This window comes from Cardiocondyla obscurior, linkage group LG08, assembly GCF_019399895.1.
Source record: "Cardiocondyla obscurior isolate alpha-2009 linkage group LG08, Cobs3.1, whole genome shotgun sequence".
Classification (NCBI taxonomy): domain Eukaryota; kingdom Metazoa; phylum Arthropoda; class Insecta; order Hymenoptera; family Formicidae; genus Cardiocondyla; species Cardiocondyla obscurior.
The window spans coordinates 1078735-1104016 of record NC_091871.1 but is presented as its reverse complement, the minus strand read 5'-3'; the positions used below and the strand labels follow the sequence as shown (position 1 = coordinate 1104016).

The window sequence follows — 25282 nt, the reverse complement described above, 5'->3', positions numbered from 1 at the left end:
AAACCAATTCCGGGGAGTCATTTGCTCCAGAAACGAGTCCGCGCGCCAGTCTCTCTCTTTCTCTTCACTCTTTTTTTTTTTCTCTTCTATCCCGCGAAATAAAAGCGAACAAAATTGCACGTCGATATTTGCATAGGTCGCGCGAATGCACGCGCAGTCGTTTGAAAATCGCGTAAACATCCTGTGCATATTTGATCCCGCAACACAGAGCGTAGTCCCGTTAAACTGGTGACAAAATCGCGACGGTGCGTTTTCGCTCCGCGAACGGGACCTCTGCTGATGAGGCAATTACGTATATTCGATTCGAGTGTACCTCATTAAGGCTGTTGTGTAACTCACAGTGGAACCGACTAATAGTTTAAAGCTAGGGCTACATTCTGACAATATGCAGTGTGGATTGATAACCTACTAATTACCGTCCTGTCATATTTTATTTCACATTATTTTAAACTGACAAAAATTAAACACTACGAACTTTTTAATCTAAATCTAATTTTTTTTTCTTTTAATCCGATAATTTCTTGAATTTTGTCTCATCGAAAGTGCCAACAGCAAGGGTTATTAAATTCTCATAAAGAAGATCTGGTAGAGTGCGTATAACTGTACGGTAAATCTTCGATTTCAAGGGAATTATAATAATCGACGAGAGAACGCAGTAAATTTCTCACAAGGTAGTGAAACAGATAATCTCCGCGAAAACGGTTTAGACATTTTCGATAATGCCAAAAAGGATCGACGGAAGGATTATTACCGTGATCTCTACAAACGTTCTCACAGCTCTACAATCGATGTTAAATACATCGAATTACTGGGTGAATACTTATAAGCATTAAATTGAAATTAATCTCGTAAACGCATCTTTCGACATACACGTATGCAAACGTGCATTTTTAAAATTTTTATTGTAAATACGAGAATATATTTTATTATCACGCGGATTATATTACATTAGTATTATTTTATACTGTTTTCAGAATAATATTCTCGGACTGCGTTTAAATAAGAACAATATTAAATTATTTATGTTTAATTAAAGTATGATAATTAAAATTAATTGTCGAATGTATTACACGCGAATTTTTTATATTAATATTATTTTACGGGTTTTTATTATAAAAGTGGGGGTTATTATATGATTTTATTTTATACAATATTATTTTTGACGTGTGTATACCCTCCCCATAGTGTAGAGATAAGGAAATGATGCGACTCACCGGTTCGATGCGCAGCGGCAGAGTTGCAGCAATGTAGTCGTGAAGATACTGTAACAAAAGAAAAGACATATAAATTGTAGAGCAGTTCAGATCTATTAATATTTATTAATACAAAAAAATTGCATGTGAAAAATTACATGAATTTTAAGCAAATATAAAATGAACCTTACCGAAACGTTGCTCCGCCGAAGCAGGATGCCCATCCTGAGCCTCCTCCTCCTCTCAGTTTGGGATGTAGTTCGTCCTTCTCCGCACTGGACACCCGCGACACTCGCGACCGGGTGAATTTACTATCGCGCGACGCTGTTCGACACTCCCGGTTTTAAAAATGATATAACAAACGCCCGATACTTCAACGATATTCGCGAAACGGCCGACGAACTGTAGCCAGTTCGTATACTTATTACTGCGACGAGAACGTACTCCCTCACTGGCTTCTCTAAACAGAAAAACAGAGTTTTGATTAGCTAAAGAAAGTAGATAATGATACAACGAAACAATTAAATTGTAGACATATTAAAAATAGTAATTATATATAAAGAAAATCCTAACCTTGGGGTTGCTCCAGCGATGCAGGATGCCTATCCGAGGCCTCCTCCTCTTCTCAGGGTGTCTTCGGGATGTCGGGTTGTATCTTTTCTCACTATTAAGACGGCGAGGATGCCCTGGCTCTTATCTAGACGGTGCAGAAGATCTTTGGTTAGATAAAGAAAGGAACAATATGAATGTATACAGGTCGCGAATGATCGTAGAAGCCAAATTGACCGAGAACTTTAATCGTTTAAAGCGACGTACTTTTCATGTGCGTACGAAGGTCAGGTGTATACGGAGCTCCGCCGCGTGCGTGTTTGTTATCGGTTCACGTTCCGACTGAAAAATGCGGAAGCGGTGGGGGTGAGACTAACACTGTGCGAGTCTAGCTGCCCGACCGCAGACCACCGACTTTGTTTATGTATGTTTTACGAAGGAATTTATGCTTGAATATTATTCTGAATATTATATCGATTATTCTGAAAATATTCCTTCTGGAAATTTACAACGCGTGAATATGTTGCGATATTTGATTCTTAACTAGAACAAACGCTTCGCACGCGTCATTATGATTGGGGACATTAATTAATTATAATAATTTATATATGATAATTACAATGGAGTAATCTACGGTCGACGGCGTGTTACCGGTTCACTTACACTTGTAGCTTTCAGTTAGATTAGGGCAAGTTATTTTCCATCCTTCCGTCCGTCCTTCCTTCCTTCCGGGGCAGTCTCTGGATTATTCTGACCCCACTGAAAACTCGTGGTAAGCTGCGAATGAGACAGGCCGTGATATGAAATGTTTCCCCGTCTGCTTTTTTCTCAAGTTCCTCAATCTCGGCCGCGACGAAGAAGACGGGCAAGGTACAGATCTCGTGCTCTCAAGGTTGATCTGGATGTTAAGTTCTTATAAGATTTTGATCGCGAACATTACAGCTTCGATGTTCGCCGTATCGTCGCCTGACTACAAGTACGTAAAACATGCGCAGATACCTCGATATCCGTCTCGAAAATTAAAGCTCTCCACGTGGCCGGCGTACCTTCTCGACTGCGTAGCGGGTCGCGTAGATCACTAGCGATCAGGCGATCGATGGAGCGCTGTGATTGGTCGGCGCGTTAGGGACTTCTATCACACCCTCCTGCCCCCCCAGACGTCTTCGACGACGTTGCTCGAACACAGTCGCTGGTGATTGCGGGTGAGGTGCATTGTAAAGCAAGGTCTTTTTTGATGATTTAGTCAATTCCCGTGGACAGAATGAATGACCGAAAACTTATGTTAAGTGGCAAACGAGACGGGCCGCGATGTGAAATGTTTTCCACGCACTTTATCGACAACCATTAATCTTGCTAGTGTATCATACTATTTTCACTGCTTAAAATTAAATAAATATAAAAAAATTACGCTGGATAATATATCGAATATTTAGAAAATATTAATTCAACGAGCTCGCAACACGTGGATATGTTACGCTCATTTATTCGACCGAATCGTTTGCTTATCGTTTACGTAATTAACTTTAGGAAATTAATTCTTTCGGCGGAGGCAAAATTCATACAATATATAATTAGCTACGCGGGTTGATTAATAAAATATAATCAGCCAGGTGATTAACCGCAGACGCGAGCAATTCGAGCCTCAACGGTGGTGAGCACCTCGCGTAATTTCGGACCCGGCAATTTTCTCGCCTTTATCCGCGCAAAGCTTAACTCGCGCTCGGCCCGCGATTAAACGTAATCGTATATTATCAGGTTATATTGCGAGCACCGGCCGGCGCTGACGCAGTGATGCTGGGCGTTATATCAGAGCGAAACAATTTTCTCCCCGGATCCCGTGCGCTTGGGTAATCGGCGAAAAATATCGGAATACTTCCACGACGACGGCAACCGCGTTATTTATCTGAAATACGGCCGGAAGTGCGCGCAGCACAAGAAAATAATACACGTGTATTAAAACGTTCAAGGACTCGACGTTCATCCGCGGGAAAAAAGTTTCGAAGGCTCGCGGTTGATATTCGTAAGTCGCTCGTGGAAAATTTTCGCAAAATTTCGCGAGAAACTTGGTGCATCGTCGACGATAAAGGTTCGCGATTGGGTTCACTTTGAAAGAGCAAAGCGGCGGGAGGGAGAACGGGGGAGGGAGTTAAGGCGGATTATGGTCCGCGAAATCGTGAAACTCGCAGGTTGTTTTCCCTTGATATTACTTCACGTTCCGCCGGGGGTTAATCCCCATTAGCGGAATCACGGGTGAAATTATAATAAAGCCGGGCGGCGCGGTTAAAGCCGGCCGCGCCGTGTGTTCCCGACGCGTATCTGCGCGAAACGCGGTCCACGTGCAATGTATGCAGATGAGGAGAACGGACAATTTTCTCGCAGTTATGGACGCCACGGCGTAGAGTGAGGAGGCCGCGTTAAATCTTAATGGAGGAAAGTAGCTTACGGCACGGAGCCTCGCTATCGAACACACGACTGCTCGGCGATCGGCGCCGCTCATTAGTCGCCGGCGGTGCATTAATATTAATGGACTATCGATACCCGCGCGCTGGTAAAAGCTATTTAATAGCGCAGTTAATAGCATTGCTCACAGGGTTACGTCGCCGTTACTAGGGTCCATTAGCAAAATTATGTGAAATCGCGGCGGAATCAGACGGTATTGTCTCGGACGGATGCTGTGGAACGCGTTTTCACGATGAGCCCTTACACTGCTGTTGATGTATTAAAAAAAAAGAAAAGAAAATGACAACTGCAAATTCTTTATCTCGAAAGCCTTCCAAGCTTTCACGTATTTGTCACAATTGTTATTTTAATATGAACGAAAGGTTACTAATCTTATGTTTTTAAAGAAAAAATTTTTTTTTTTTTTATGCAATTATGTCATCTAACGTTAATGAGAGTATTTTGCTGCCTCGTAAACGAGTTTTAATATCGTTATTGTAACATGTCATCGGTTAACGTTAATGTCGATGTTCGCAACATAGAACTTGACCGACATCAATTTTATTATCAGCAATCGCTTATCTCTCCGTACAGTCGAAACTTCAAGTTGCGTCTATCGATCACTCGTCGGACCTGACGAGAGAACGGCGCCATACCTTCGCCAGGTCGATCGGCTTCTGCGCTTGGAACTTGCTCGAAGCGATTAGCGGTTCTGCTCTGTCTCATCGACGAGCGGAAGTCTAACACAATGCCCGGCGAGGCAAGTGGAATAATGGCGCAGGAAGAAAAATGGGTTGAGCGAGAAAAAAAATAAATAAATGAGAGAGAGCTCCGTGGTCGAGATCCGTATCAAAATATTCTGTGTCGCGAACAATTTGAGAAATTGCGATCGGACAATCAGCTTTAAGTGACAGCGATGTTCTCACGTGCGCATATCTCGAAATTACAATCGCTTCTCATTCCCAGGTCTTTAACCGACAAACAATAAGATGTGTCATATGCGCGCCTCTGCATGAAAGATAAAGGAGGCAGGAGGCACCGGAGACCCGTCGTACGTTTGTCCGGCAGGAGGCAAATCACGTACAACGTCCTTGGCGGACTACCGAATTGAATTTCGGACAACACTTACGACGTCGGTCTCATGAATAATGCACCGCTCGCGGTCGGCGGCCGCGGGTGTCGCACCCGGAAAAGTGTTGACCCTTCGGCCAAGATGGATGGGACATCCGTTGATTATCAAAGACAAACGTTCTCTTCCTCCCTTCTTCTTTCTCTTTCTGCCCTTCTTCTTCTTTTTTTTTTTCTTCTGTTTCTCACTGTCGTGCGCGTGCACGGCCGACGTCATCGACCGCCCCCGGCTGCAGGCTCCAAGGGCCGCATACGTGACCTCACGGGATGGCGTGCCGCGAACGTTCCACTGATAATTTACAAGGACGATAGAGAACCTGAGTAACGACGCTGCTCGTGTAAACGTTGACCTCCCGCGAGGCCGTTTCGTGTACAAAATTAAAAGCATATACATCTATAGCAAGCACGCGTGTATGCAAAAAGAGAGAGAGAGAATTGCTTTCTTATCACTTGCGCAGCATTGTTGCACGCTGCGATGCCGCAAATCATTTCTGAACAGATTTATTCTCCAAATGTAAAGAAGCTAAACTCTTCTAAGTTTATTATAAGATAAATATAGCACCAAAGCATACAAAAATTTTTTTTTAATAGAGAGAGAGAGAAACTCGAGATGATTTCCTCTCACTGATGCAACGTACTATCTGCATGGCCGCATGCGAAATAAGGTGATACATTGTGTCCGCTATTACGTTTCATTGCACGACATTAGACGAGATTACGTTGCTTTTCGTAATGTTACGCCGAGCTTCGTGACTTAATGGCTTATTTCATCATCGTTCTACCTCGAGTATATGATATGCGCCCTCAGCCGTTGGATATGTCTTTTTAAAAATGCCTTCCAAGAACCTTGCTATCATTTGCATAAGCGTTGCATAACCGGAACGTGCCAAACCCGGCCATATATGTGGCACATGTTGATAAAACGTATCGATTTTATACATGACGTTTTTTAATTTTAGCTAAAAAATTTTTCTATTTGTTTTCACGGACGTCTATATAAAGTTCAAAAAAGAAAAAAAAAAGAGCAAGTCTCTATCTATCTCGCGATGAAATTCGTTGAATTAGAGGCTGTTATTAGGTACTGAGGCTCATAATAAATTGCAGGAACAAGAATTGATAAGCTTGTAACAGCGAATCGATGTCTTACTCAGCGATTCGTAGTATAGGAAGTCTAGCGGTTGAAATTCGCTTCAAATCCGCTTGCCGGTACCCGATTTCCACGCACACGAGAGCGGTGCACGTGCACGGGCATCATTAATCTTGCCTGACCAATGATCAACGACCTCTCTCATTGACTACGGCGTACAAGCATGCGAGGCGTACGTGTGCGGTCTCCCGAATGACTATCGAAGAGCGCACGCGGCTCGTCTTACCGCCTCCTTTGCCTGCGAAAGTCTATAAAACATTTGTAACAAATGTAGTTTGCACGCACTATGAACCGCAATGAGTATCCCAATTGAAAAGCTAATTAGAGTGCACGGAGATAATAACATTCTCAAACGCATTAATCTTCTTCTAAGATGTTTCATTTCGCTACTTTAAGATAATGCCATTTCACAGCGGCAGTTACGTTCTGATCACTCGTTATACGTAACATCGTTTATTGCGACTTTAATATTTCACGCCGAGCGGTATATTAAAAATAATTGCCTTACTTTATCGTTTTCCTTTTTTGTAAATTTTTTAATTAAGGCCACGATTGTGCATATTGTGTTATTGGTTAATAAATCACGCCCGATAACAAAGAAACAATCGCCTTTTAAATGCGCCACGGACGTTACGCGTCGGAGCTATTACATGGCGAGAATTCTAATTGCGACAAATTTATCTCCCTCAATAAAACTCAACAGGCCATTGTCCGTCGAGGCACCTAATTAGATCGGAAATGTAATAGCACGTGGAATAAACTCTTGATATCCGCCCACGTACACGTGAATGCCGCACGTGTCTTGGTAAATAACGAACCGTCGTGTATATTGAATGTCCCGGAGAATCCCTGCAACAATTATAAACCGATAGTCTTTTTTTTTTTTTTTAAACTTGCCGTTGCGTTCTGTATCGCAGCCTACCAGTTTCCGGCATTAAATGCATGTTTACAGTTCATATTCGTCGAGATTTCATTCGTATCGCAATGTTAAAACGCGATGCGTTATCTTTTATAGGCCTGCCAGATTAGGCCGGTCCTCCCTCTTAATGACGGAAACGCCGTCTTGAAACCTTACGTCAAAACACTGTGCCTCGTCATTCGTGACAAATCGTGGTGGGTATCCGATATAACTGCCCTGTAAAACGGTGTCACCGCCGCGCGCTGTTAAAGGGTCGGAGGGATGCGGTGCTGTTCCGCGAGTAGGCGGGCATTATTAATGACCGCAAGCCGCCTTATCTTTTCCACTTCCTGTTCGAGATGCATAATACGTGGGCCGCCAGTTGCATCGCGCCGCAACATTGTGCGTACCCCGGCTCTCGCGGGAAAGGGCTCTACCTCGCTCTCGGTCTCATTGTGTGTATCTCCGCGCATAATCGTGACGCTGCGCGTGCACCCGCGTATTTATCATCGCCCGGAATCGTGGCAAGGAACGACTCGAGCGAACAATTAATCGTCCTTATCCTCGATCGCGTGGAAAATTTTATTGCGTTCACGTCCCGGGCTGAATGTCTCGATGACGTTGTCACGCAGCCTCGACCCATTTTTACCAATGTAAATTAACTTTTGTCTCGCCTCAATTCGCTTTTTATCTCCTTTCAATTCTAAGAATTGAAACGAGATGGAAAATTGAGTTAAACCGAGACCGAAGTTGATTCGCGCTGGCAGAAATAGAAAGAAAAATCCGGGAAATATAATATAAAGGCAACAATCTCGAAAGAATAAGCATAGTGCTGCCTGCTTCTTTTGTTACGAAATTAAAGAGCACGTAGAAATGCAATTGGCGACTCTTTACGCAACTTCTTAAGAACCACGCGGGTCCTTCTTTCGTGAATTGAGGGTGGCTCACGGATTTCGATCCAACGAGAAGAACGGTCCGCACCCTCTCGAGTTCTCGAAGGGTGGATTCAGATTTTCGATATTATTTGCTTTGTGCGTCGCAGGAAGAAGGGAGAGAGAGAGACAGATATGTAGACAGAGAAAACAAAAAATTGTAAATCCTCAGTAACAGGAGGCGAACACGAGAACTCCCATCCCGTTATTCCTCCGGAAAATCGCTTCGTCTATAATAAGCCGAAACGATTGCCTCGCGAAATTGCTTTTCTTCAAACAGAGGCGTTTGATGTCGCGTCTTCTTCTTGACGGATTGTAATCGCACGCGTGTTAGTGCGCTCCGAGCTGTCGGGCCATGTTGCCAGAAAGATACAGGGATCTCTTTAGATCTTTAGCCGACGTTTCCTATTTCGTATTCATTGGGCAAATGGGCAGCCCGAATAACTAGCAAAATCCTACAGCAAAGTCTTATCTTCCCGCCCGATATTAACAAAATATTAAAGTTGATAAATTACACAAATGAAATATATTACGCCTTCTTAAATATAAGCAATATTATTGTCAATCGACGTTGAACAAATGCTGCATAGCATTAATTTATCGCATAAATATATTTAGGTATCGATGAGTGCGTTTTATGTAATTAAGTTTCTTTCAAGAAACTTTACCGAAAAATTATTAACATGCGAATACTTAATATATCGAATATATATTAAACTTTTGTACTCACATTTCCGTTTGCTGCTAGCACACACGATCTGACGTCACTCTTTTCCCTTTTAATTGCAGCTCCTGTGCATCCGGAACATTCCATGGGACAGCCATCGGACGACAGATTTTCGACGAGATTATCCGGCCCAGGGTTTATCGATGGGTAAATTTCATTCTGGAATACAAATTATTTATGAATATCCTCGTATTATATCAAACTTTAAGTCGTAAAATTGTTCTTAAATATGAATTAATTTATATCTTTTTATTGCCACTATCAGTATTACTAACCCGTCTTTCACCCAATAAGTAACGATAATTCATTGTTCCGCTACGGAAAAATCTATTCGAGTGTCTAAAATCTCTTCTTTTCCTTCGAAATCATGCTCGTCATCGTAGAAAGATCGCGAATCAACGACCGCTGGGGGGAGATGTGAGTGTAAGAGGTTCGTCGCCTACAAAAAATCGGGAAATATCAGAATTTCAAGGCGCCTGTTATCGTTTACCTTATCATTTCCTTATTCTCCTCGAGATTTTGCGTCAGTACTTGCCATTTCACTTATTTAGACGTAATTCCGTCACTTCCAACACGGAGAGGAAATTCTTCCGGCAGACTCATCGAGGCGCGCAATAAAAGTGCGATTATTTTAAACTTTTACTTCTAACGTCGCACGCAATGGGCTTGCGCGGAGGTGGCGCGATTGCAATTGTGGCGCCATCAATCGGTATTCGATTCAATCGCCGTTTTCATCGCGGAGGCAGTTTACAAATGGTTGACACCGGGTGTGGTGTGAAATGGCACGAGCTATTTGCACGTTAAGCCAAATGTTTTGATACTTGATCTACGAATTATGAAGCTACTCTTGTACCTAGCCTTGTTGCAGAATACGTGTATTTTTGTACGAGCCGTAATTAACGCCGAAAACTTGACGGAGCCGAGGTAATACCCCACGCGACTTCAGTTTCGTTCCGTGAGGTTAGATTAAATAGAACCGCGCGAAGACAATCGCTTTTTCTTTTTTTTTTTTTTTTCTTTACAAATAACGCGGCTTTTCGAGCATTGAGACGTGATCGTCTAGTAGGTAAACAGCGACTGACAGCAACCGATTTTTTCTGATTTTTCCTCGAAACTCTACGAATATCAATTAAAACTTTCGACTTCGCTGAGGTTATATTTTGAAACAATAACGCGTCTTAATCCAGAATTATCACATAAAAATGTCATAAATGATAATTGTTGTTTTATTTATTAAAGCGATTTTACTCTGGCCACGTAAAATTAATTTGTGTGAAATTTAAATCATGAAAATTTTATTTTAAAAATATGATTTTTCTTAACGTTTTTTTTCATAATAATAAATAAATATATAATAAAGGTAATAATATGTGTGAAATATGTTCTCTTTACTGTGACAGCATGGGACATGGAGATATGTTGGACATCTCAGGGACTGGGATATCTACACCTCACCTCTCTCACTTGGCATCCGCTAACCCATTCAATGTACTTTCGCCGAGTCCACAGCCAACCAGCTCACAATCTAGTACTATGGACTTCAATACAATGAGCGGCCTTAATAATGGCAATATACAATTCCCTCCTAATGTGAATTTTGATGAGATATCAAGCATAAGTTCAGTTTCAGGCAGAAAGGACAATCATAAAGGAACCTGCGAGGTTTGTGCTATAAAAATCTAATGATATATTTAAATTTAAATTGAGATATTTATTTGAAAATGATTGACGAGTCGCTTACATTTTTACAGATATATGTAGGAAAAACCTGTGCACAGTTTGTAGGAAACCAATCTGTTTATATTATATTTCCGATGACGCAAAAAATGCTCGAAGAGAAACTAATGAAGGCCTTCCAAGTTATTAATTTCTCAAAGTACGTTGGTTCAAACTATATTAAAATAAAATTTATGTAAAGTACTACAAAATTTATGTAAACCACGAAAAATTAAAATGTTTTTAACTATTTTATTTTACAGTGAGCTCTCGTCGAATTGCGAAGGTTATGCAAAACCATCTCTTTGCTATTCAGCTTTTCCAATATGCCGTGATTCATCTAACAGTCAGAAACCGAAGAACGCGGAAGCGAGCACGCAACTGTTCAATCTTCTGAATTCCAAGCAGGACGATTTCTTAGACGACGGAGACCGCGATGACGCGGATGATTTTTCGAAGCTGCACAGCGTTCCTAAACGAAGTCCTACCTTGGGTCCGGTTTTCAACTTTATGCCTAATGAAGATGGAAAATCAACCAACAAAAAGATAATTAATCAAAGTTATGGCGACACACGAGCATCCAGTAGAAACGAAATTAATCGCAAATTGCGAAGGATATGTCGTGAAGAATGTGAAATGCTAGAGAACGAATTATGCAGAAAGGAATATGCGATAGCGAAGAGACATCCGTTAATTGGGCATCAAGTGCCTTTGGTTGAATGTTCTGATTTACCATTAGAAGGAACAACTGAAGCTCGTGATTGCCTAACGCTTGGATTGTCCATTGCAAATAATGTGCAAGAAAGTATGTATAAAGCATTCAAGATAATGCGTTTTTTAAATTAATTTTAGCTTTTAATCATATTACTTCCATATCAAAATAACTTTAACATATTTCTTACAGATGATTATTGTTACTGGGGTAATGGAAAATCTTATCGAGGAACTGTAAAAACAACCATTAGTGGAAGGCCGTGTTTACGGTGGTCTCATCACTTTAATCTTCCAATTTCCGATTATCCTGAATTAGCTGGACGTCATTCTTATTGCCGGAATCCTGGAGGCAAAGACATTCAACCATGGTGTTACGTCGATGTCAATAACAGAATGCAAAAAGAATTTTGCAATATACCTAAATGTGGTAAGAATTTACGAAAAATAAGTATATTTCTATTGTCTATTGTATTATATTGTATATTTAATACAAAACATTTGTTATTTTCAGTTGAGAATTTATGGATTTACGCGGTCGTTGGTTTTGTACTAACAGGAGGATTTGTTACTATATTAATTTGTTATTGCTGCTGCTACAGAAGTAGGAAATCCAGAAGACAAATGAATCATTTACCATCCAATAAAGTAAATATATCTATATATTTTTAAATTATAAATCTCAATTAAAATACTAAAATAATACTTTATTTTTAACAGATGTTAACTAGTATCCAATGTGATAAAAACATATATGATGGAAGGAGGAGCACGACACAACCTATGGAAATGAGTTCTCTTCTGGCAGGACCTGGTAATACGACGCCGGGCACTGGCACTTTAAGCAGTGGCAGTAGTAGAACTTCTAACAATAGGATACCGCAATTTACTACAAATAACATCGTGCTCTTGCAAGAACTCGGTGAAGGCGCTTTTGGAAAAGTTTACAAGGGTGAATTACAAAGCGGAAATAAATGTGAACTACCTATTTATGTAGCGGTAAAAACACTGAAGGAAAACGCGACTCCCAAGACTCAAAGCGATTTTAAAAGAGAAGTTGAATTGATGACGGATCTACGGCATCCGAATATCATTTGTTTACTCGGAGTGATACTGAAAGGAGAGCCAATGTGTATGCTCTTCGAGTACATGACTCAAGGAGATCTGCACGAATTTTTAATCTGTCACTCCCCAAGATCAGATGTTCCATTAAATAATAGCGGCGGAAAAATTCTAGAGCAACCGGAATTTTTGCACATTGCTTTACAAATTGCTTCCGGTGGGTATTTTACAATCAAATTAACATTTTTTTGTTACGTACAATAATTATTGTTTTCTTTAGGCATGGAATATCTGGCGAGTCATCATTATGTCCATCGCGATTTGGCAGCGAGAAATTGCCTAGTAGGCGATAATCTAACAGTCAAAATCTCAGATTTTGGTTTATCGCGAGATATATACAGCAGTGATTATTACAGAGTACAATCTAAGAGTCTACTTCCTGTTCGATGGATGCCACCTGAGTCGATTCTTTATGGTAAATTTACCACAGAATCAGACGTCTGGAGTTTTGGAGTTGTACTTTGGGAAATATACAGTTATGGTCTGCAGGTAAAATTAAAATATTAAATAAAAAGCAGTGATAAATATTTTAATTCTATTTTTTTACATTTATATATTTTCTTCTTTAGCCATATTATGGATACAACAATCAAGAAGTCATAGACATGATTCGTTCACGGCAACTATTACCATGTCCCGAAGACTGTCCGACAATGATTTACAGTCTGATGATCGAGTGCTGGCACGAAGTAGCCAATCGTAGGCCACAATTTCCAGAAATTCATCACCGGTTACATAATTGGTACATAAATCAAACTTACTTGAGTGACTTCTGCAACGAATCTATCACTAGTTATTCCGGCAGTAGCCACAAGAGCACAAACAAGACCAATTCGACGCAATTATCGGCGCCAATATACAAAAGCGATCAGAAAACAGGTACGGAGTCGACGATGTGTAATCTTAGTGATCACAGTAACGCAATAAAAATGCTGCCGCCAACAAATACTTTTCCAAATTCTAATTGTTTGGAGCAGAGACAAAATTGCGGTTTTAACTCGGAGCATGGAACGCCGATAAAAACACCTAATTATCAAATTCCTACTACAAATGTCAATCTAAATGATATCTACGACGACAAACAGTGTTGTTCACCTAAATTGAGCGGCGCGAAAAAAGTTTTACCTGCGGTAATACCTCAAACAGGTATGCCCAAACCGAGCATGCCCAACAACGGTCCAAGACCGATGCAAAACGGCGCACAATTGGTTGTCAGGTTACCAGACCCCAGTAAAGTCACAACTGAAACGAGGGTATCAAAGTGAACGATCTCATTCACAAATACGAACGATTTATCTTCGATCACAAACGAAATAATGCTTCTCTCTAACGGGAACATTAGTTCCTTACATTCACATTCTCAAAACAAAAATCTTGGAAGTTGTGTAGATTGTCATTAAGATAGGTTTTTTAGAATCAGTTTTCTAATCCAAAAGAAAGAAAAAAAAATAACAAAACTGTCACGAACGTCTTTTTGTATATTTTCTGAGGCGAAAATGTTTATACGATACTATCGAGATAAGTTATCATATACATACATTTATTTATTTTTACAAATATATATGTATTTTATATTGCATTTATTTCAGATAACATATATTTCTTCATGATCTATCAAATGATAATTTTGGATGGTATCGCATAAACAAGATAGATACAGAAAATAGCTACATTACTTAATCACTGCCATATATATGCATTTATTTATTGTTATAAAAATATACACGTATTTTATAATATATAACATTACCGTTTACTTTTGATCGTATATATACATATTCATATATATGATACATATGTACAATGAAAAGCAGATATGGCATTTGCTGCGACGAGCGGCGACGGCGGCTGGCGTACGTGACCTCCCCCTCTCTCGGCCGCCGAGTGCGGGGAGGTGTAGTAGGGAGAGGCCACGTTCCCTCTCAGTCCTCAGTGACCGATGCTCCAATACACATCTACGCGCGCGCTTCGTGTGAGATTCCACGCACATCACGCCAAGATCACGTACGCTAGCCGCCGGCGCAGCACCACGAACGCCATTCCTGACGGTGAATGTACATATAAGATCGAAAATAAATTACATATATATACATATATATATATGTAATATTTTACACTTAATTTGATACAGTATAGTTTAATATATACATACGTGGGACATGGAACCGGATGTCGTGCTCTAATAATCTGTGTTTTTAAGACGTACATCTTTTATTTTTACGAAAAGATAAATATTAAAACATTACACTAACGAATATATAATTTATACGTTTATTCGTAAAATATATTTTAAAAAATGAACGAGAAATAATTCTATTTCACATAAAAGAAAAGTAAATTCTCTCTTGCAGAACGTAATGTCAACGAAAGTTGATATTTATATTAAAACGAATGTTTAATCATATGCATGCTCCAAGGAGTATAATATTGTATGGAATATATTGTTACGCTCTATATAAGCCATACTTCTTATGAATTATGTTTTTAAATAATCTTTACAAAACTGTTCAAAAAGATTCGTATATGCAGGCAATCGGATATATGTTATAATAAGTAAGAAGAGAAAGAGAGAGCGATAGAAGAAAGGTATGCATGGATGCGTGTGCGCGCGTGCATGTGTGTATTTTATGAATATATATTGAGATGTTTTCTAAAAAGCAATTTTTATAACCATATCGTATGCCAAAACCCGGATAGCAAATATTGATTGTTAATAAAAAGGTATTCAACTTGTACATTTTTATAATAATCCTATTAAATATCTTATATCTGTGAATCTTTGAGGTCACTCTTTTCTAAAAGCCAAAAAGTACTGTGCTGCAAGAATTTAATATATTCTATATTTAAACGTAAAAAAAATTAATAAGTAATTAAAAATCTAGATATTTAATATAAACATTATTGTGTCTCCGTTAACGGAAGATACTTTGTGTTAAGTTTTTTTTTTTTTAATGATTATCTTTCTTTTAGTCACATAATCATTTATGGACCTCAAAGATGCAAAGGCGACTGAGATTTGATACTCACGAATACTCAGTGAAGTTAAATGAAAAACTTTATCGGCGTTTGTGTATAAATTATGTATTATTCATGTATGGGGCGTATAATATACAAGCGCTAAATATTGCCGCTCAATTCAATACTGAATCGAGCAATACTTAGTGAACTTCGATGAAGTTTGCGAAAATAATGCCCACTTTAAAAATTGAGATAGTAAATATTAATGCAGAGCGATTAGGGAATAAAAACTTAGAATTAAAGCATTTAAGAGGGAGACTGTATTATACTTTTTATAATTTTGTATTGATTGTAATGAAAATAAATCGTGAAGAGTGTGTTCCGTTCGTTGGAGAAAAAGTAAAAAAAAAAAAAGGAAAGACTAGATTCAACGACATCGTCCGGTAATTTTTACTCCCACGTCCGTTAACCGGGAAATTATTACAGAACGCACGAAAGTGCTATTGAGTTAAATAAGACTTTTAGAAACTGGCGAACCTCCGAATCGAAATTTATATCGACTGTATTTCCGATCGTCTCGAAGGTTTGTCACGAAAACGTAGACCTAAGTTAATTTATGTATACTTCAGCGAATTATACACATTTAAGACCTTTATATATTCAGTCAAATATACAATTCATGTTTTTTGTACATTCAGGTTTGGATCATTTACAGCTAATATCCGTCATATAATTCGGAAAGAAACTATCACCATGAGATGTTGAAAATGTCTGCAATATGAAATTACTGCTTTACGTGTTTTACTTACAGCGAAGGCATATATATTGATGACCTCGATCGCTTCTGTATTCGCATTAGCCCCGTTGTGTGATAACAAATCGACCTGTCATTATGGCACACGTATCCTGCAGATCCTGATAACAATGAGAATTGATTAGCTACGAATAAATGACGTAAGCGAAATGTCTCCGCGTTATCGCGGTTCACATTAAAATTATTATTGCAGATAAATGCATTAAACATGCCAAGTAAATATGATCTATATATTTTTATCTTTATACATACGTAATTCTACAGTCTAAAAGATGAATATTTACTTTCGTCATTAAACAGGAAGTTCTAATCAATGCATAATTAAACGAATTATAACGAATAGCATTTTCACTGTTTGTCACGACTATAAAAAGAATTGTTTCAAGTCATGTGGTGTTCCCTATATGAAAAAAAAAACTTCAAAAAGTGATGTTAACTAAAACAAGAGTTTTTATTGGACACTATCGGTCTCATTTATCTCTCATTTATCTGTCGTTCTATTACTTCATTACATTGTGGACAATGAGATCACAGGTATGATAATGATAATTCCTGTAATTATATCGCGCGAGAAAATAATATACATTTATCGTTGCAAATCGGTAAAACGTACTGGAAAGTGTTTAGGAAAAAAGAGTATTATTCTCGATTGCGTTGGGCATTGCCACTGTTTGAAATAATGAACGGCGTGATTTGGAACAAGCTGCAAAAGGCTTTCGTGCCAATTTCTAGTGTGCCGGAGTTTGCCATGGTGCAAAAGGAACGACTTAAACAAAGTCGAGCCTTGGAAATTCACAATTTCCAATTGTGGAACCTGACTCTAACATCTTTTGAGGTAAGCTGCTATTGTATTCAGTTTCCTTTTTTCTTATTGAATTACCTTTTTGAATATTTTACGTGACGTCTTCCATTAAAATTAACTCTTATCTGCTTCATCTGTGATTTAATATTCATATAATTTGACAAGCTGCAGTTATCATTAGGTCTGTTTTCTGTAGCTGAATTGCTGAACTGGTGCAGACTAGTGTAATAAATTAAAGTAAAACAAATATACTTTCTTTCTCTCTCACTCTAGCTTACTGCACCAGCTCAGCTGTGGAGGTACAGAAAACATACTATATACATGTATATGGTTTGTTTTAGTTGTTTATATAAAATTGTGATTAATTGTGTCGCGAAATATAATAATGCGAAGGTGGCTTTGTTTTATATTTTATAACCTATTAATAATTGAGCGATACAAACTATACATACAATTAGTGAAGATTAAATGATAATTACGACTGCATAATTTAGGAACCTGGTTTTCTCGAATTTTATGATAACGACAGGAAAGTTACAGGACTCTGTGGTGATTTGTGGAATCTTCTTTCTGAAAAACTTAATTTCACGTAAGGTCAAACTGTGTCGACGCACCGATTTTTTTTATTTTATATTAAAGTAACAACTGACGAATCGAATATAATTTAAGACGGAGGACGCTTTGTTTGTTTAGGTTACAACCGGTGAGATCGAATGTGTCTAGCTTGGGCGCGTCAGAGAAAAATCAAACCGTTTTTATACAGGGATTATTAGGTATTATTTCGCGAAATGAAACCGTTGCGATACCAAAAGTCGAGACTTACAATGCTCGGCGTATAGCTGCTGATTTTACAACGCCTTTGTGGATGAACAGGTATAAATTCTACGCTAATCTCGAAAAAAAAAAAAAAAAAGAAAATTTACTGTCATAATATATTGAAATAATTTTACAGCCATCGATTGTTTATTAAAAGTGAAGTAACATATGACGTCACATGGATGACAAAAGTGTTCGCCTGGGAAATATGGTGCTTTATATTTGTTATGTATCTATTGTTAAGCATTTGCAGCTTTTGGTCACAAAGTATCCTCTCACGGATTGAAAATACCACCAAACGGTCAACGATGTGCGATCACATTTTTTATAACTTTGGAATGATCTGTAATCAAAGTATGAATGATTAATGTGAATATCTCATTCTGTTTCTTTTCTTTTAATAATAGACATCTGATACTATACATTTTTTTTTTGCCGCTGTGCTAAGAGAAATTATTAATTAACAATTATTTCAGGCCACATTCCAGATGTTCTTATTGGAAGATCAAAAATATTAGAAACATCACTAGGCCTCTTTTGCTCTATATTATCCATGTCATTTGGAGCGCTTTTATTTATTTATATAACAAAAAGAGTTATTGTTACACCACCATTCGATAGTATAGACTCTTTATTGAGCGATACTTCATATAAAATTGTTGCAGTGAAAGGTTCTATTCAGGACATAGCGTTTAAGGTATTAATAAATACGTTTGATATAATTTGTGTATGTTAAACTAATTTATTAACTATCGAATTACATCATGTACGTATTATAAATATTTAAATGCATAGGTATCTCAAACCTTATCATTTCGGAAACTAAGAGCTTCAAAACGCACCGTTATTGTACCAACAATCGAAGAAATGTTTAAACTGGCATGTGCACAAGGTAGAGTAAAGTATACTCCATTCTATGGTGAAGACGAGTACAAAGTGATATACCCAGTCGAATGTCGTTTAAACCCAGTTGGACAATCCTACTTTAAGATATGGATAGCTTCTGGCATTGTGAGAAACTTCAAGTACAAAAGAACCATTGATCTCGGGTAAAAGAATACTGCCAACAATTGTAATACAATCGTGGATAGCACGGACTATATGAAAAAGTAAATTTTTATATACAGGATACTTAGATTAAAGGAAATTGGATTGTGGGACGAGTTAATGGATCGTTGGTTGACAAAAAAAGTTGAACACAATAAAGCCCAGCCGGAAGCAATCGGAATAAATCAAATTTCTTTAGTAATTTTAATGATGTGCTGTGGAATGATTGCAGCTCTTATTATTCTCGTAATTGAAAAAATTGTATACGCTTACAAACGTAAAATAACGTAATTTTTCTTATATGCCATTACGAATTAATTTTCCAAACATTTTATTTGCCACCAATTATTTAACTCGCGTTTACTAACTTTGTTGTATTTATACGATATAAAACTGTAAACTGCAACACTATTATTACAAGTACAAGTAATAAATCTACTAATTATACATGATTTTTATTTTCTTATATTTTTTTATTTATAGGGTAATAATGTTTTTTATTTTTTAATATTCTGTGAATTATTTTTCTGCCCGACAGTATTAGCGTAATTGGAATTATTTTTGGTGAATTAGACGAACGCATTTACATTGTCTGATATCCATCGACTGGCTAAAAGGACAGATCTATCGATCTTCAACGACAACGTCTGTCCATTAGATGGTGGTGATCCATTAAGAGACAAATTGCATATTACGACGTGCGTATCTTGTTGAAAACTGCGCTCTAATATGTTCCCATTCGACTGTGTTCTATGTAAGATCATCGACATGGAATTACCTGGACGAAGAAAAAATTGGCGAGTGACGACTACGCGATTTGTCTTGATGGTCGTAATCTTTCAACTTGTAATAAAGAATTGTTGCGCCGTGAATGGGATAATTTGGCGCAAACAACAGCAGAAATTTGTGCAGCTGTTCAGCATCCCGGAATTCGCTGATTTTCAGAAAAATGTGACTGAGCACCAAGCATCAAATAGTATAAAAGACATGAGAGGAATAATAGTAAAAGCTTCCTATTATGAGGTACGAGTGCGTGGCTTTGAAGTGAACGATATACAGCTTTTCTTCCGCAAAACGTTATGGAAACTCTTTTCAAATAGCCAATTGAAACAATTGATACTCATAACGTTATAACTGTAGAATAATGATCATATGACAATATTTTTTTGTCTATAGGATAAGAATATAGTAATGTTTCACGACAACGATACAAAAATTACTGGTATTTGTGGCGATATAATGCATTATCTCAGCGACTATCTCAATTTTACGTAAGTTACAAATATTTTATTTTTTGATATTACGTATATCTTGAACAATTTTTTTTCATAATAGTATATATACATACTAAAAATTAATTAACTTTTATGAGTAATAAAATTTGTCGATTGTAAGTTAAAATGTCACATTTTTTAGACTTATCCCGGTAAGATCCACCACGCGAAGTTTCGGCGAGAAGTTAAAAAATGGTAGTTACAGTGGTTTAATTGGCATGCTCGAACGAAATGAAGCCCAGATTATTATGAGAAGTGCATTCCGTTCAAACAGTAACAACAAAATCGTGGATTATACATTGCCTCTTTGGAGAATCAAGTGAGTCTATAATACACACACACATACTTACTATTAAATCAATATTAAGAAACATCCTGTTTTCGAATTTTAGTCGAGAGTTTTCTATTTGCTTTTAATAATAATAAAAAAAACAGAACATCTTATTTGCACAATTTATTATTATGCAATAATGATAATTATTTAGATATGCATTCACAATTCAGGTTTCATATTTACGTTCAACCGGAATGGTTGTTCGATAACAAATGGGTATTTACGTTGTTTTCATGGCAAATGTGGTTTTACGTAGCACTTCTATTCATCGTACTAAGTTGCTTTGGCTATTTTCTGCAGAAAATATCGACGGACAAGTTCAAACACGCAAAGAAACGCTCTGTAAACTTCAGTCTAGGCGATCATTTTTTCTATTCATTTGTTATAATGACCGCAAAAGGTACGTATAAAATAGAAATGTTAAGCATTCTACGATCAAAGTTACGATAAGATAAAATAATGTATACCATTTTTTATAGGGGATACACCTGTCGCCTTTTACAATAAGTTTAAGATCTTATCATTTTCAAAGAGTGTATTCGCATGGTTCATACTGTTAGCCTTTAGTTCTAATCTTATATTTCGTATGACAAATAGACAGTTTATATTACCATTCACGGACATAGAATCTCTCATTAACAACACAAAATATACTTTGCTAGCATTTCGTGGTAGCTTTATGTACAGTTATATGCACGTAAGTGTTAAATAAAAATTACCTGTACGAACATATAATTTTTTTACATAACATTAATGTTTGAAAATATTATGTTTTAAAATCGTAACAAAATTCTCTTACTTAATTTACAGAAGTTATATAAATAACTCACGACTTATTATTTTAGAATACATATAAAGCTTGGGTCGGCGATCATCCATTTGCGCGTGTGCGTTTTATAGAAAATTCAGAAAACATGCACGCTACAATTTGCAGCGACACGAAAAAATATGCGATATTTGAAAGCGAGGATCGATTCAGAGCAGTTCACGGAAACAGTTGCCCGCTTCGGGCTGTAGGTAATTTCAACGATACGTGGATAACGTTTGCACTTCAAAAAAACTATCCCTATAAGAAGTCCATCAACTACGTGTTGAGTATTCTACAAATTAAATTGCTACTTTCCAAATTGTTATTGTTCTTATAATTGCTAAATTGTCTTGTTTTCTTTTCAGACTTATAAAAATGAAAGAAGTTGGATTGACGAACTCTCTCATAAATTATTGGTTTAATGTAAGATTGGAAAATCCACAACAGGCAGTGTTCAAAACGATTGATATGAATCAAGTCTATTTAATTTTTTTAATATTAAGTTACGGAATACTGTTATCACTTTTAATACTCGTTCTAGAAAATATAACGTATTATTACCAAATCAAGATAAAGAATACGCGACAACACAAACGTAGAAAATAATCTTTAAAAATAAAAAAAAAATATGTATATATATATATATAATTAAAATTTGAATTATTTCATTATATTTAAATTATATGATAATATATTTATATGTTTATATATTTAATATATAAGTAATATTATATAAAAACAAGATGTAGAACGCTCTATTGATATAAAAAAATCCCGATATGTGTAATTTGAATTTGACCGATTTGCCATTTTACATATAAAATAGTCAAAGTGATGACATTTTACATTGCGATAACGACTAAAATTGATTTGTTGCAGGTGAATTATGAAAATCAATATCAAACCTGATATGAATTATCTTTCGATTTAACAGCGTTGAAAAACAAATGCATTAAGTGGACTATATATTTTTACGGTAATTATATTTTATTATTCCATTTTCTTAGAATTAAAATAGCTTTCGTATAATAGTTTTTCGAATATTTACCAATTTACAAACATATATTGTAAATTTATGAAGATTGTGTGCTTGTCACTTCTTTTGGCGTATTTTCTGTTAATGTAGCTTCTACAGAATGCGGTTCAGTTGGTTCAGGGACATGTTCTTCCTTCGGTATAACATATGTGCCTTCCGCTATTTCTGTCGGAGCCATCCAGGATGGTATAATCTTATCGTGAACTCGCCATACACCGTATTCATTAGCTAAATGTTTCTCAAATACTATATATTCTAATACATCTTTTCTCAGGATTTCACTTCCTTGTATGAGACGGCCAAATCTATCGTAAATTGCTAAAACCTGTAAACATAGAAAAATTTTCAATTAATTTCTATTATTATAAACTAATTAATTACAAAGTATACGCTATTAAACCTGTTGCGTGTGAAATCGGACGGTAAGTTGTGCAAAAATGTTCTCTTTTGTTAAAACATCTGTAGTTCTTGCGTGAACGAGTCGAGCCGGTTCCAAAGACTCTAAGAACTTCCAATGTATAGTTTTATTCATAATGTTATGTGTCATTTTCTAAATACACAAGAAAATAAGATAAGTGTCACAATATTACATAATAACGTTAATGTTTTAAATTAAAAACACGCGATATATTTCGAACTTACAGGAAATGCGTGTTCCGTAACATATTTTATTATTTCGTCTTCATTTTTACTGAAAAAAAAATTATTTTATTTAATGACTAGCCATAAATAAAATAAGCATATTTTATGTATCATTTTCTTATAATTTCTTTAATTTATAGTTTTGTGGCTTAAAAACGGTATAAAATCGTTACATATTTATTATTGCCTCTTACCTAGTTAAAGCTATATGTGCCTTTTGATAAATATCTAAAGCCTCTTCTAAAAAGAATGATGTCTTAAATAAATCATCAAAGGATTTAATTTTTCTAATGGCCATTAAAGACTTTCTCTTTTTATCCAAAAATGAAATTTTTTGCTTTGCTCCCTATATTTTAATCATAAAACCATTACAAAAATATATTTTATTATATTTTAAAATTAACAAAACATGTATTGTTATATACTCATACTTTGCCCAAAATATAATACTGAAGGTAAAAGCAAACCTCTTTGGAAATAGCAGAATACTTTCCATCCCCTTCTGGAGGAATATAAGACTCAAAAACTGATGTAGTACTAGTGATAAATGTTGGCCTTTCCTGCCAGGGTTTCTGTGGCAAAAGACCTTGTTCTTTCATTCGTGAACGTATTTCTTCTTTACTCATTTCGGTAGGATCATCATCTTTCTCATCAAACGTAGGTAGTTTTATTTTAATAACTTTTTGCCTTCTTTCCTTTTTCCATTTTGGATCCCAGTGCTTTGTTATCTGTCGTATTTGTTCTACTTGTATAGAATTATTGGGACAATTAAAAGCACCAATCAATACTGGCAAATTGTTCTGAAATAAATAACTTGATAACTGTGTTTGATCATTATAGACGCATTAGATTCTCAATATATTTCTCTTAATTTAAAATAACTTTTTAATTACTTAACCTAAATTAACTCGTATAAAAGTAGAGTAAAACAATTTGAAAAATTTTATTTTATATATCAGAAAGAATTTAAATTAGTAATCTAAAAATTTTATAAAACGTGATAAACAAGAACAATTAAATGTTATTTCATTAATTCACGAAAAATGTAACTACAGTAAGCCACATACCTGTAAAAATTTTCCACGAGTTAACACCGGATTCACACATCTAAACAGCATTTTTGAGAATCTTTTTATTTGTGAACAGTAAAAATTACAAATAGAAAAAAAACGATTATTCAAATTAATGTGTTATTTATTAATATTTATATTAAATTGTTATATTTATGTTTCATCATTCGCACATGAGGTTATATCACGTAGCAACGGTGGCGGCTCTGCGGCAGTGGTCGCAGATTTTAGACGGGCAACATACGCACACTAGGCACAATGCCGTGTCCGTGTTTGCCCGTAGCGCCTGTTAATGCCTCGGGCGCAGAGAACCCAACTCGGAATCGCGGCTTCCACGCGTTTAGATAGAGAGGCTCGTCCGTGTGAAGCCAGCGTTTCGGCTGCCGTCGGATAGAAAAACAGGCCAGACTTATACACTGTCTGTCCTGTTCTTTCGTGACGTCGCCGGCAGATATCGCAGATCTGCTTCTCTGTAACATCGCCAAGTCTTAAAAAATTTTAAATAGTACGAAATCCGAGTCACCGAATTGTGTTTGGTCCGAAATGTTCAAGGTATAATGTGTTAACGTAAATTTTTTATGTGCAATGCAACAAAAATTTTCCGTCCCACTTAAACAGACTGCGGACTGTCGGTTGTACATATTATTAATATTTTCTGTAAGTACAACCGGTGTGGTTAAAAATTTTTGATGCATTCCACACATCATTTCACTTAAAGCAATATAATATTAGTGCAAATAAATATATTTAATATATGTATACAGGCGCGCGCCTGTATTTTAATTCAAGGAAATAAGACAGCTGTCTTATTTAATTCATTAAATAAAAAATTTGTAAAAAAAAAAGCATCATTTCTCTGAAAGTAATATATATTAAAGTATATGCATATAAAAATATATAAGTATACATTAAACATATGTAATATATCGGCGAAGCCGAATTCCAATCTGCGTTCTGCCGCCTCTAGCCGTATTAAACCCCACTTTGATTCAAATTAACACAGCTTTTTTTTTAAGATAAGATTTAATTATTATAACATCTACATAATATATACACATACCATATTATACACATGTACTTTTATATACAAAAGAATAGTCTTAGTTTTTTTAGTCTTTG

General features: G+C 36.6%; 5 protein-coding genes across 12 annotated transcripts in view; 3 read left to right on the top strand and 2 right to left on the bottom strand.

The window, feature by feature from the left end:
* Positions 1–3762, bottom strand: part of LOC139104841 (uncharacterized) — a 142519-nt gene extending 138757 nt beyond the window's left edge. Inside the window, exons 1-4 of the mRNA XM_070660553.1 lie at positions 2406–3762; positions 1767–1890; positions 1385–1653; positions 1215–1262 (exon numbers count right to left, since the gene is read on the bottom strand). The gene's annotated coding sequence lies outside the window, so the exon portion shown is untranslated. The remainder of the gene's footprint in view (positions 1–1214; positions 1263–1384; positions 1654–1766; positions 1891–2405) is intronic.
* Positions 1–16211, top strand: part of Ror (tyrosine-protein kinase transmembrane receptor Ror) — a 189272-nt gene extending 173061 nt beyond the window's left edge. For 2 of the 3 annotated variants that reach the window (XM_070660548.1, XM_070660550.1), the window contains 9 exons: positions 9076–9160; positions 10414–10675; positions 10765–10889; positions 10993–11534; positions 11634–11870; positions 11955–12088; positions 12161–12719; positions 12783–13051; positions 13132–16211. In XM_070660548.1, coding sequence (XP_070516649.1) covers positions 9076–9160; positions 10414–10675; positions 10765–10889; positions 10993–11534; positions 11634–11870; positions 11955–12088; positions 12161–12719; positions 12783–13051; positions 13132–13827 — 2909 coding nt within the window. In that variant the 3' untranslated portion in view covers positions 13828–16211. Of the gene's footprint in view, positions 1–9075; positions 9161–9745; positions 9938–10413; positions 10676–10764; positions 10890–10992; positions 11535–11633; positions 11871–11954; positions 12089–12160; positions 12720–12782; positions 13052–13131 lie in introns of those variants that run through there. The other variant, XM_070660549.1, reaches the window with a different exon arrangement.
* A 125-nt stretch (positions 16212–16336) lies between these two features.
* On the top strand, positions 16337–19660 carry LOC139104848 (glutamate receptor 1-like). Of its 3 annotated transcripts, XM_070660573.1 has the most exons (8): positions 16337–17169; positions 17631–17725; positions 17830–18009; positions 18089–18306; positions 18429–18649; positions 18748–19001; positions 19080–19245; positions 19538–19660. In XM_070660573.1, the coding sequence occupies exons 1-8, from the start codon at positions 17014–17016 to the stop codon at positions 19541–19543; spliced, it is 1296 nt and encodes a 431-aa protein (XP_070516674.1). In that variant the 5' UTR covers positions 16337–17013; the 3' UTR covers positions 19544–19660. The 3 variants fall into 3 exon arrangements, 2 of the variants coding, with proteins under 2 accessions (XP_070516674.1, XP_070516673.1); XR_011546096.1 differs by lacking the exon at positions 19080–19245 and having other exon boundaries at positions 18748–19061; positions 19538–19659; XM_070660572.1 differs by lacking the exon at positions 19538–19660 and having other exon boundaries at positions 19080–19290.
* LOC139104847 (glutamate receptor ionotropic, kainate glr-3-like) lies at positions 19580–22021 on the top strand. Of its 4 annotated transcripts, none has more exons than XM_070660569.1 (8): positions 19580–19660; positions 19759–20022; positions 20176–20270; positions 20416–20592; positions 20778–21007; positions 21087–21304; positions 21453–21697; positions 21781–22021. In XM_070660569.1, the coding sequence occupies exons 1-8, from the start codon at positions 19658–19660 to the stop codon at positions 22019–22021; spliced, it is 1473 nt and encodes a 490-aa protein (XP_070516670.1). In that variant the 5' UTR covers positions 19580–19657. The 4 variants fall into 4 exon arrangements, with proteins under 4 accessions (XP_070516670.1, XP_070516671.1, XP_070516669.1 ...); XM_070660570.1 differs by lacking the exon at positions 19580–19660 and having other exon boundaries at positions 19729–20022; positions 20778–20823; positions 20908–21007; XM_070660568.1 differs by lacking the exon at positions 19580–19660 and having other exon boundaries at positions 19729–20022.
* Positions 21180–24466, bottom strand: Mrpl45 (mitochondrial ribosomal protein L45). The gene is made up of 6 exons (XM_070660574.1): positions 24161–24466; positions 23561–23893; positions 23288–23439; positions 23094–23142; positions 22852–23001; positions 21180–22776 (listed from the first exon to the last, which is right to left on the bottom strand). Exons 1-6 carry the CDS (start codon positions 24209–24211, stop codon positions 22489–22491), a joined length of 1023 nt encoding a protein of 340 aa, XP_070516675.1. The 5' UTR covers positions 24212–24466; the 3' UTR covers positions 21180–22488.
* Between the last annotated feature and the right edge of the window lie 816 nt (positions 24467–25282).